At 45.1% G+C, this 12,848-nt stretch overlaps 1 protein-coding gene across 2 annotated transcripts; it reads right to left on the reverse strand.

Annotated features, from left to right (window-relative positions):
* Nucleotides 1–889: 889 nt before the first annotated feature.
* Nucleotides 890–12,847, reverse strand: LOC115126273 (BRCA1-associated protein). 2 transcript variants are annotated; one of them, XM_029655888.2, is made up of 13 exons: nucleotides 12,758–12,847; nucleotides 12,164–12,325; nucleotides 11,681–11,915; nucleotides 7,477–7,666; nucleotides 7,245–7,358; nucleotides 7,002–7,150; nucleotides 6,519–6,594; nucleotides 6,147–6,285; nucleotides 5,928–6,037; nucleotides 3,491–3,580; nucleotides 3,227–3,330; nucleotides 2,859–2,998; nucleotides 890–2,747 (listed from the first exon to the last, which is right to left on the reverse strand). In XM_029655888.2, the coding sequence occupies exons 1-13, from the start codon at nucleotides 12,834–12,836 to the stop codon at nucleotides 2,533–2,535; spliced, it is 1,803 nt and encodes a 600-aa protein (XP_029511748.1). In that variant the 5' UTR covers nucleotides 12,837–12,847; the 3' UTR covers nucleotides 890–2,532. The 2 variants fall into 2 exon arrangements, with proteins under 2 accessions (XP_029511748.1, XP_064873645.1); XM_065017573.1 differs by lacking the exon at nucleotides 12,758–12,847 and having other exon boundaries at nucleotides 12,164–12,704.
* Between the last annotated feature and the right edge of the window lies 1 nt (nucleotide 12,848).

The following is a 12,848-nucleotide window of genomic DNA, read 5'->3' on the forward strand; positions in this document are numbered from 1 at the left end:
AGTTTCCTCTTCACAATAACAGCTCAGTTGACCGGGGGGCAGCTCTAGCAAGGCAGAAATTTGACAAAACTTTGACAAACTGTGACAGTGCCGTGTTAAAAGTCACTGAGCTCTTCAGTAAGGCCATTCAACTGCCAATGTTTGTGTATGGAGATGGTATGGCTGTGTGCTCGATTTGATACACCTGTCAGCAACGGGTGTGGCTGAAATAGCCAAATCCACTCATTTGAATGATATTCACATACTTTTGTATATATGGTGTGTCTCTACACTGAGTGTACAAAACATTAAGAACTCTTGCTCTTTCCATGACAGACTGACCAGGTGAAAGATATGATCCTTTGTTGATGTCACTTGTTAAATCCACTTCAAATCAGTGTAGATGAAGGGGGGGGGAGACGGGTTAAAGGGTATTTAAACCTTGAGACATGGATTGCGTATGTGTGCAAGACAAGATGAGCAAGACAAAATATCTAAGTGCCTTTGAACAGGGTTTGGTCGTAGGTGCCAGCGACAGTTTACCTTGCATGTCAGGAATGGTCCACCATCCAAAGGACATCCAGCCAACTTGACACAACTGAGGGAAGCATTGGAGTGGAATGCGTGACACCTTGTAGCGTCTGTGCAACAAATTGAGGCTGTTCTGAGGGCAAAAATGGGTGCAACTCAATATTAAGGAGAGTGTTCCTAATGTTTTGTATGCTCAGTGTGTGGAAGATAGTGCTGCTCTATTGTCCAAGTCAAATTTCCCCTCAGGGACAATAAGGTATATCATATCATATATCGTGTTCTTCTCTATAACATGGAATAGAAAAGTATGACACCAGAACCAACAGCATTCAATACTCAACTGAGCTGCACATTACTGAACAAACACCCTCACCCAGAGTACAAATAGTAAGATCATTTATTGAGAGCTTTAACAACATGAATACAAAACACAGTGAAAACTTAAACTGCTAAAATAAAAGGTGGTATGCAGCTGTGTAGCGTTTGAATGTCTATGTTGACCTGGACACCATGCTTTTAACAATGTTGATGCTAAACTAGTGGAAAGCTGTGCTTGAACAGAACATACTGGAAGGCTTTTAGCAATGCAACACAAACAAACAGGAACGTAAACAAGGAACACAAACAACTCATAATGGTCCGTATAGAGGCAAGAGTGCTTTTTCATGCTTGCCCGAGGTGGGTTGTTAGTGAAGAATATGGTGATCGCATACATATAGGTAGGTGCATGGAAACAGGAGTGAAACTGATGTAGACTGTATTTGTAGAGTATTGTACTGCATTACAGGGATTTACATAAATCTGCTAGGCACTTGTTTGAAGATTCTTATTACTTGCCCCAAATGTTTTTATTTGCTATTTACATGCAGAAGTGCCATGAATTGCCTGCATTTCCCCTACACATAGGGGAGGAATCAAAGATCAGTACTGGAATTTTTTGTATTTTCAAAAAATACGAGGCTGGCTAAACTTGCCTGACTATAAATACGATAAATTGTCTGTCTTTCACTTAAACAATCGGGAGGAAACAGAAAGATCCGTTTTAGGCTACTGGAATTATTTGCAGTTTGGTTATTTTCACACAACATCAACAAATAAACAAAATTCACCTGCCCAATGGGGAAAGCTCAGTGCAGGCTCAACTTGCGTGACTGCTAAAGTCACTTGCCCAAGGAAATAGGGCAACACTTGATGTCAAACCCTGGTATTATATATTCTAGATTGTACAGATGCACATCTCAGTTGTGTAGGAATGCCAAAGCATCAGCCACATAATCCTGTGCCAGTCTATAGGTCTGACACAGGTCATTCGTAAATTGAGAAATTAAACAGTTCAACACTTGACTTAAATCTCAGATCTTCAGTTCTGACACGTTAAAATGATCAAAATGAAGAAATAAAAACCCAGCAGAAACCACATTCTCACGATAGGACTGAGTCATGACATTTCATGAGATCAGATGAATCAGATGTTGGACAAAACAAATGACAAAAGTGCGGAGAACCAGCTGGTAGTGAACTTCCCACTGATCCAGAACACCTTCTAAACAACTCATGTAAACTGTAGTAACACACATACCTGTACATACAAAAAATGGACTGATTTTAAATTTGGAAAAGCCTGCATATTCAAACATGAGAGGTATTTTCTTTCTCTCTCTATCATTACTGTCCGGTTTACTCACGTCCTTATTCCCATGAATCTCTCCTCCTTTAAGGACGTAAACAAGCAGGTCAACCCCAAAAATTTATGTAACGAGGAAGAAGAGCAAACCTCTTTCAAATCAATCATTTTTTTAATTCAGCAAAGTGGGCGCCTTAAAGCAGAGATATACACATAACGTCTGACCTCTTCATCTACAAATAGTGTCTAAGGAGCCAGGGTCCTTTTGCAAAGCACAAACACAGGCACACACACGAAGGCACAAAAACGCACGCACGCACTCTCACACTTCAATAATGTCATTTTTGTGGGTCACTTCCGGCATCCCTTCCTCTCTCCACTTCCTAGTTGTGTCCACTCTACTTCCCCCTTTTGGACCGCCCCCTGCGGCCTCTGCCTATGGCGGAGGGTCCTGGGGCGGGAGTGGCTGCTGCGCCGATGTTGATGCTTCCTTCCTGTATCTCAGTCCTGGTCTCTGGAGGAAGACCTTCTATCTGCTGCTGAGTCTCCAGGTAAAACATGACATCTCTCAGCTGCTCCTGGAGCTCGGCTATCACCCCGTCCTTACGCTCGCCTGGAGGAGGGAGATAGGATGGACTTGTCATTTAGATAATATCGTCATTCATTACACTCCCAGATAAAGATTATGTCCACAATGTAGGGCTCTAGTCTCCCTCTGACTCACCCGTCTCTCTCGCCTTGCGTTCCTCCTCGGCCAGCTGGGCCTGTAGTTGAACCTGATTGGCTCTCAGACAGCGGTTCATTTCCTGTTCCTCCTTCAGCTCATGACCAAGCTTTGTCACACGGGTCGACAGCTGACCACACCTGGGGGGGGGCACGACATACAGCATGAATATGTACCTACCACCTACAGGTAGATGGTGCTACCAAGACACACAGATTCTCAATAACAACTTCTCTCCTTTCTCCCTACTACTTTATAGAGAGAATGATAATGTACAGCATGACTATGTACCTGCAATCCACAAGCAGATTCTAAAATCCTACTGTGTCAGGATGATTGACAGCTGCAGTGTGAGAGGCTCCACCTACTTCTTGTCCATGCTCTGCTTGTCCTTGGCCAGCTCTCCCAGCCGACGCTCCAGGTTATCACAGCGATCTATGGTCTCCTTAAACTTGGCCTTCATGTTGTTGATCTAAAACACACACAGGGCATGAGCGTACGCGCATACCAAGCATACATGAACCACACATTCAGCTGGGCAGATGCGTCCACACACACACTCCGAACACATGTCCACACTGTATCAGGCACTTAGGTGAATGGACAGATAGACATGCAGCATTGATTCCTACCTCCTCCGCTGTGTCCTTCTCCAGGTGAACTATCTTATTCTCCCAGTAAATGCGCTGGGACTCCAGTTGACTCGTTAGCAGGTAAGAATACTGCAGGAAGAGGAAAGATCATTCTGGGGGAGACAAATCTTCTTTCTTGTGTTAACTAACAATAGGTCACACTTTTTGTGCCACATTATATAACACATCAAACTGTGAGTTGATGTCATTACATTAGAATGAAAAACAGGGTGTCATACACACAAACTTGTTTTACGATCCTTGTGGGATTCCCGTTCAAAATCCTATTTTCCCCTAACACTTAACCTAACCCCTAAACCAGTGGTTATCAAACTAGAGGTTGCCTGATATGACTAGTGTAGTTGAAGGAAAATTACCAAAATTATACACACAAAAAAAAACATTATATCGTCTTAGTATCTCAAAATCATTGTAATGTGGTTAACCTTAAAAATCTAAATGAAAACTATTCAGCGTGCCCTTAGATCAGGGAAAAAGGCTTGACTCATTCCCATGATGAAAGGCTAGACCCGCTAGGATATGAAACCACACACCATTACAGAGGCTTTGATATTACCGGCCTCAATTGATATGGTGAAAACAATATGTGGGGAGGCAGAGGCACAGAAAATCACATCGATACCTTCGTCAGATATCACTGTCAAACTAGGAATTGATGCTATTGATAGCAAGCAAGAAATAACTGACTGAACGACTCAAACTCCCCAGCTTACGTTCGCCAAATGAACGTTAGCTTTGAGGGCCGAGATGCCCATGCATTGACTTTTGTTCGGGGGATGCTATTCACCAGGACATATTGTTCTGTCTCAGCATGAAATAGGGCACAAGAGGATGATCAGTGTGTTGCATGGCCATATTGACGAATACTGATTCCATGGGATCAAATGGTGGGCTTTTTCACAGATGGAGCTCCATCTATGGCGGGAAGGAGGGCAGGCCTGTGTCTCCCTCTGCCATATGGACGCATTGTATGAGGCACCGAGAGCAACTGGCGGGGAAAAAGCCCAGCACAGAACTCGGAGATACACTGCAGCAGGTAACTTTGATTTGTAAACTAAGAATTCTTATTAGAGAGTCTTTCAAAAGCGAACCATGCCCCCTTCCCTCGGCTGTGCAGGTTTCCAACAGAAAACAGCATCAGTAAGTGTCCCACACCAGTGATGACTGCTCACCTCCAACGCTTGGAAGAGCACTTTGGGACCTACTTTCCAATCCGTTTGACTGTGATCCTGGCTCAGTCGACATGGCGGTAAGTGAAATGGAACAGCTGATCGAGCTGTCACTGTGACTGAATGCTGTGATCCTGGCTCAGTCGACATGGCGGTAAGTGAAATGGAACAGCTGATCGAGCTGTCACTGTGACTGAATGCTGTGATACTGGCTCAGTCGACGTGGCGGTAAGTGAAATGGAACAGCTGATCGAGCTGTCACTGTGACTGAATGCTGTGATCCTGGCTCAGTCGACGTGGCGGTAAGTGAAATGGAACAGCTGATCGAGCTGTCACTGTGACTGAATGCTGTGATCCTGGCTCAGTCGACGTGGCGGTAAGTGAAATGGAACAGCTGATCGAGCTGTCACTGTGACTGAATGCTGTGATCCTGGCTCAGTCGACGTGGCGGTAAGTGAAATGGAACAGCTGATCGAGCTGTCACTGTGACTGAATGCTGCAGACAACGCATTCACGGGTCACCATGGAGGAGTTTTGGTTCCTGACTCAAAGTGAATACCCAGCAATCTCCCTTTTTATTTTATTTTACCTTTATTTTACTAGGCAAGTCAGTTAAGAACAAATTCTTATTTTCAATGACGGCCTAGGAACAGTGGGTTAACTGCCTGTTCAGGGGCAGAACGACAGATTTGTACCTTGTCAGGATTTGAACTGGCAACCTTCCGGTCACTAGTCCAACGCTCTAACCACTAGGCTACCCTGCCGCCCCTTAGAGTTCCTCCGGTAACAGTAACTGTCAACCACGCCCCCTGACTTCGAGAAGCTCTGACTCGACATGCATCAAGCACACCCACCTCATTAGTGGTGGTGAGTTAAGAGACATTATGTCAGACTCATTTGAAATTGACTGTCATAGCCCCACATTAAAAGTACGTGATGGTGAGTTGAGAAGACCATCAGAAATACTGTTCAATTGACTGCCATAGTCCCAAAAAAATAAATAATTAACATTGGCTGTTGATTACATACTTTTTCCCCACATGGTTGTGTTCGCAAGAATTTTCAGATAACAAAATGGGGTCGTGGGCCCCCCCAAAAAGTTTGGCCCACCTAAAATAGCCTTTTTCCTTGTGGGAACCGGCAAAATGCCCCCCCCCCCCCCCTGTCCGATATTTCCTTGTTTTACTGTCCTTGTGAGGACTTCTCGTCCCCACAAGGATAGTAAAACCAGAAGCACACACACACACCTCTAATTGCAGAGCGTCTATCTTCTCCTCATGGCAGGTTTCTCCTTCACACCCGTACTGAACCATCTTCCCATCAGTCTTACTGGCCACCAGCCTGTGAACGTAGTTATCTACAACACGCACAATCAGTTAAGCACCTTTGCAATGCTACACACAGCGTTTTATACACATTGGCGTTTAAAAAACACAGAAGTCTGAACTCCCCACAGTCTGCTGTACCTCCAGCATAGTCCCAGACACGGTGGTTAGTGAGCTGCATGGCGTACGTGTGTTGCGTCTCTTCAAAGTGTTTGTAGGCATGACGACTGACGTAGCGACCACAGCCAATATGACCACAGATCAGACAGATCCACAGGTTCTGGAGAGGGAGGGGCGTAGGAGGGAAACCATGAACCAGGGGGAGGGGCGTAGGAGGGAAACCATGAACCAGGGGGAGGGGCGTAGGAGGGAAACCATGAACCAGTGGGAGGGGCGTAGGAGGGAAAACATAAACCGTGCTAATTTTTTTTACACCAATAGCAACTGTAAATGACAGGAGTACCTTTAGAGGTATGTAAATGTATGTCGTTTTAGTATGTAAATAAGGTTTACTTCCTGTACGCCACATTCAAAGCACTTGTTCTCCTCTACAGGCTCTGGGGTCTGGCAGTACCGACACACAGGACACCTGGAACAGAACAGTCAACACCTTTAAACACACATCAAAACTACCAGCTACCACTTTTTTTTGTCTCCATGCTAAAACACAATGCCATATTGTTCAAATGTGGTGTCAAAAAAGGACCCATTCAAAACACAGGGATAAAACAGCAGCACATGACGGTGATTCACTGGCCAGAGAGAGAGGAAGGATGGAGAAAGAAACACAAGGCCATGTTGTGAGTAGGGCCGGGATGATACCAGTATCGCGATACTCGTTAGTATCCCGGCGAGGAAACAAAACACGAAAACAGCCCTAATGTTGGAAACAAACGTCATTATGTTGCGCTTTAATTTTTGCCATGGAAAAAAAATATTGCGATACTGGTATCGTCCCGGCTCTAGTTGCGAGTTGAATCAGGCCCAAGTACTCACGAGGCGTCCTCCCAGCGTTGCAGACACAGGCTGTGGAAGCTGTGGTTACAGAGTGTGGTGAGAACCCCGTTCACTGACTCGTCCATCCTCTCCAGACACACGGTACACTTAGGAAGCTCTGTCAGCTCCATCACTGGAAGACTGGCGCCCTGAAGGTGGGAGGGAGGGAAAGGTTATTATAATCCATATCCTGCAGGTACACTGCTAAGACAGTCTTTAAAAGGACTAGTGTACATACGGCACCTGCTCAGACTTGATGACCTCGGCTCTCTCCACATAGACCAGCTGGCAGACTGCGTCCTCTATGGAGTTGAACGTACGGCCATTACACGCGGTGTAGAAACTATCTGCGTCAGCCTGGAAGGGGGGGGTAGTAGAGAGAAAGGTGAGAGAGACCAGAGTAAATAATTACACAGTTCATAAGCAGACCTTAAATTACAACAAACGCAGTGTTCTATGATCATACTCATCTCACCTGGCTACTGAACTTAATCAGCACCATGTACTGGTTAGGGGTGGGGTCTCGTATGATCTTCATGTGCTCCATGACATCATAAAAAGGTGCCACAAACTTCATGAGGTCGTGACTGGTCATGGTGGAGGGGACGGTCAGGATACACAGCATGGCACTGCGACGCACGTCCTCCGTCAGGGATGTCATCTTGCTGCGAGGGGACAGACAGGGGAAACCAAATTGTCTCAATACCAGTGAGATACCTCGTCAATAAATCATATCATCTTTGGTATACTGTAGTCAAAGGGTAGACTATGTATGCATGTACTGAGCAAAAATATAAAAACGCAACAACTTCAAAGATTTTACTGAGTTACATTTAAAAATCTGTCAATTTAAGTAAATTCATTAGGCTCTAATGTATGGACTTCACATGACTGGGAATACAGATATGCAACTGTTAGTCACAGATATATATACACACTGCTCAAAAAAATAAAGGGAACACTTACACAACACAATGTAACTCCAAGTCAATCACACTTCTGTGAAATCAAACTGTCCACTTAGGAAGCAACACTGATTGACAAATTTCACATGCTGTTGTGCAAATGGAATAGACAACAGGTGGAAATTATAGGCATTTAGCAAGACACCCCCAATAAAGGAGTGGTTCTGTAGGTGGGGACCACAGACCACTTCTCAGTTCCTATGCTTCCTGGCTGATGTTTTGGTCATTTTTGAATGCTGGCGGTGCTTTCATTCTAGTGGTAGCATGAGACGGAGTCTACAACCCACACAAGTGGCTCAGGTAGTGCAGCTCAACCAGGATGGCACATCAATGCAAGCTGTGGCAAGAAGGTGTCTGTCTGTCAGCGTAGTGTCCAGAGCATGGAGGCGCTACCAGGAGACAGGCCAGTACATCAGGAGACGTGGAGGCAGTAGGAGGGCAACAACCCAGCAGCAGGACCGCTACCTCCGCCTTTGTGCAAGGAGGAGCAGGAGGAGCACTGCCAGAGCCCTGCAAAATGACCTCCAGCAGGCCATATTCTATGGATTACATTTAGTTAAAATCCTCCAAGTCCTGGTCTTTATTGGTCTAGGTTTTGTGAGAAATATAAAGGCAACAATTTCAAAGATTTGACTGAGTTACCGTTCATATAAGGAAATCTGTCAAATGAAATAAGCGCGGCACATCTCCTTCTCATTGAATTGATCACTCCTCTTCAATGGCTGTATGAAGTTGCTGGATATTGGCGGTAACTGGAACACGCCATCAATCCAGAGCATTCCAAACATGCTCAATGGGTGACAAGCATGGTGAGAATGCAGGCCATGTAAGAACTGGGACATTTTCAGCATCCAGGAATTGTGTACAGATCAATATGGGGCCGTGCATTACCATGTTGAAACATGAGGTGATGAATGGCACGACAATGGGCCTCAGGATCTTATCTGGCTATCTCTATGCATTCAAATTGCCATCGATAAAATACAATTGTGTTCGTTGTTTGTAGCTTACGCCTGCCCATACCATAACCCCACCATGGGGCAACTCAGCAAACCGCTCGCTCACACAACTACCCAGTACAGTTGAAACCGGTATTCATCCTTGAAGAGCACACTTCTCCAGCGTGCCAGTGGCCATCGAAGGGGAGTATTTGCCCACTGAAGTCGGTTACGACACGCCAAACTGCAGTCAGTTCAAGACCCTGGTGAGGACGACGAGCACACAGATGGTTTCTGAGATGGTTTCTGCCAGCTTGTGCAGAAATTATTTTGTTGTGCAAACCCTCAATTTCATCAGCTGTCCGGCTGGCTGGTCTCGGACAATTCCGCGGGTGAAAAAGACGGTTGTGGAGGTTCTGGGCTGGCGTGGTTACACGTGGTGTGCGGTTGTGAAGCCGGTTGGATGTACTGCCAACTTCTCTAAAACGACGGAGGCGGATTATGGTAGAGAAATTGAGATTAACTTCTCTGGCAACAGCTCTGGTGGACATTCCTGCAGTCATCATTCCAATTGCACGCTCCCTCAAAACTTGAGACATCTTTCGCATTGTGTTGTGTATCAAAACTGCACATTCTAGAGTGGCCTTTTATTGTCCCCAGCAAAAAATGCACCCGTGTAATGATCATGCTGTTTAATCAGCTTATTGATATGCCACACCTGTCAGGTGTATGGATTATCTTGGCAAAGGACAAAGGCCCACTAACAGGGATGCAAACTAATTTGATCACAAAATTTGAGCGAAATAAGCTTTTATGGAACATTTCTGGGATCTTCTATTTCAGCTCATGAAACATGGGAGCAACACCTTACATGTTGCGTTTATATTTTTGTTTAGTATGTATGCATGTATACACAGTGCATTTAAAAAAATACATTGACATAAATGTTCAGCTCTGAGACTCAAAATTGAGCTCTGGTCCATCGTGTTTCTATTGCTCATTCTTTAGATGTTTCTACAACTTGATTGGACTCCACCTGTGGTAAATTCAATTGACTGGACATTATTTGGAAAGGCACACACACACCTGTCTATACAGAGTTCCTCTGTGGAGATGGGAGAACCTTCCAGAAGGACAACCATCTCTGCAGCACTCCACCAATCGGGCCTTTATTGTAGAGTGACCAGATGGAAGCCACTCTTCAGTAAAAGGCAAATGACAGCCCATTTGGAGTTTGCCAAAAGGCACCTAAAGGACTCTCAGACCATGAGAAACAAGAATCTCTGGTCAGATGAAACCAGGATTGAACTCTTTGTCCTGAATGCCAAGCGTCACATCTGGAGGAAACCTGGTACCATGCCTACGGTGAAACATGGTGGCAGCATCATATTGTGGGGATGCTTTTCAGTGGCAAGGACTGGGAGACTAGTCAAGATTTAGGGAAAGATGAACAGAGCAAAGTACAGAAAGATCCTTGATGAAAACCTGCTCCAGAGCGCTCAGGACCTCAGACTGGGACGAAGGTTCACCTTCCAACAGGACAACAACTAAGTACACAGCCAAGACAACATAGAAGTGGATTCAGTACAAGTCTCTGAATGTCCTTGAGTGGCCCAGCCACTCGAACCCGAATGAACATCTCTGCAAGGACCTGAAAATAGCTGTGCAGCGACGCTCCCCATCCAACCTGACAGAGCTTGAAAGGATCTGCAGAGAAGAATGGAGAGTTCCTCCCCAAATACAGGTGTGCCAAGCATGTAGTGTCACACCCAAGAAGACTTGAGGCTGTAATCACTGCCAAAGGTGCGTCAACAAAGTACTGAGTAAAGGGTCTGAATACTTATGTATAATAATGATGGTCATTATGGCCAAAAAGTTATATTTTTGTTTCATTAGACCAGTGGACATTTTTCCAAAAAGTATGATCTTTGTCCCCATGTGCAGTTGCAAACCGTAGTCTGGCTTTTTTAGGTTGGTTTTGGAGCAGTGGCCTTTTCATTGCTGAGCGGCCTTTCAGGTTATGTCGATATAGGACTTGTTTTACTGTGGATATAGATACTTTTGTGCCTGTTTCCTCCAGCATCTTCACAAGGTCCTTTGCTGTTGTTCTGGGATTGATTTGAACTTTTCGCACCACTGGTTGCTGCGGAAAAGGAGGAGGTCAAAAGGGGGGTGAGTGTAACCAATGTGAAATGGCTAGCTAGTTAGCAGTGGTGCGCGCTAATAGCGTTTCAATCGGTGACTGAGACCTTGAAGTAGTGGTTCCCCTTGCTCTGCAAGGGCCGCGGCTTTTGTGGAGCGATGGGTAACGATGCTTCGTGGGAGGCAGTTGTTGATGCGTGCAGAGGGTCCCTGGTTCAAGCCCAGGTAGGGGCGAGGAGAGGGACGAAGCTATACTGTTACACATGCACAAAGTAGATGTCCTAACCGACTTGCCAAAACTATAGTTTGTTAACAAGAAATTTGTGGAGTGGTTGAAAAACGAGTTTTAATGACTCCAACCTAAGTGTATGTAAAATTACGATTTCAACTGTATGTATGTATGTACACACGTGTATATATACACACACACACGACATTTAGCAGCCGCTTTTATCCAATGGGACTTAGTCATGCGTACATACATTTTACATATGGGTGGTCCCGAACCCACTATCCTGACATGGCCAGCGCCATGCTCTACCAACTGAGCTAGTCTACTAAATGACTGAAATGTTATTGAAATATAAAGCCAAGGGTTTTCGACTGAGTGTTGCATATAGCAGTAGACACTCACTTGGTCTTGTAGAGGTGCATGATGCCGTGGACTATCTCCACTGAGGGGTTTCCACTGAAGAAGGAGATCTGGTCTGGAAGATGCTTGGAGGGCGAGTCTGGAGCAGTCTCTGTGCCATCGGCACTGTCCTCTGTAGTGCCCTCATTAGGGTCCCTCTCGTCTGGTTGATTCTCTAGAGGGCGGGCTCCTCCACCCTCCTCTCCCTCTGCCCCAGTCTGCTCAACCTTTCCTTTATCTACAGAGGAGAGATGAGGTTTAACTAGAGACTTCTGTTCCTTTGAAGACTGACAGACAGATATTTACAGCTGTATTTTCTTTATGAAATCTCAGAATGTCATAACACATCCCAACCCTTATTAAAAAAAACACTCAACATTTATTACAGCATTATTAAACCCCAACAATCATTAATACATTGGTGTGTGTACAGAATTGCATTAATTAAATATGTAATCCATATAGTTATACACCCTCATTTTTTACCAGGGTTGGGCGCGATGGTCTCGATGACCATGTCTCCCATGGCTCTGCTGCCGATGTGCTGGTGTAGGACTGCTGCTCTCTCCAACTCTGTCTTCCCACTCAGAGAAAGCCTGGCTGAGCCCAGAGCTTTCTCCTGTAAATCCTCCTCTGACATATCCTCAGCTACAGGGGCAGAGAGGGGGACAGGTAGAAAGAGGGAGACTAGACAAACACAAAGCATCAACTTCTGGAACGATACAATACCTATTATCATCATCCAAAACAGTGCGTGTATGTGTGTAGATAATTTGCCATTAATGGCTGAGTCACTGAAGTTACTCGGAGCCAAATGTGTTCCAGAAAACGTAACCTGAGCAGGTCAATACTCCTTAGAGGGGAGAGTGTCTTGCTCTTATGCTGAGGCTCAGAATATTAAATGTTTTAGCCTAGCTAGTTCTCATGCTCCTAGTCATCATACTCCTGTGAGGAAGAGTGCAAAAAAAAAAAACATTTGTCACTGTGGACTAGCTAATTAACAGTTGCTAGCTAACTAGCTTCTGCTAGTATCTAGCAAGTTGGTGACGTAGATAGTACATCTGAAATGATTAAACTCACCGGCAGTGTATTGGAAATTCCGTGGAGAGAGAGACTGGTCTGCGAGCTCCAGACGGATAACGACCAGTGATACACTCATGTGTTATGAAAG

The sequence above is a fragment of the Oncorhynchus nerka genome, linkage group LG4, assembly GCF_034236695.1.
Source record: "Oncorhynchus nerka isolate Pitt River linkage group LG4, Oner_Uvic_2.0, whole genome shotgun sequence".
In the NCBI taxonomy this organism is placed as follows: Eukaryota; Metazoa; Chordata; class Actinopteri; order Salmoniformes; family Salmonidae; genus Oncorhynchus; species Oncorhynchus nerka.

Coding starts and splice junctions, on each gene's coding strand:
- LOC115126273 (XM_065017573.1), bottom strand. CDS start 12,419: ATGATGATAATAGGTATTGTATCGTTCCAGAAGTTGATGCTTTGTGTT. Junction 7,667..11,680: donor ATGCACCTCTACAAGACCAA/GTGAGTGTCTAC, acceptor GTCCCCTCGCAG/CAAGATGACATCCCTGACGG. Junction 2,999..3,226: donor AAGCAGAGCATGGACAAGAA/GTAGGTGGAGCC, acceptor GCCCCCCCCCAG/GTGTGGTCAGCTGTCGACCC.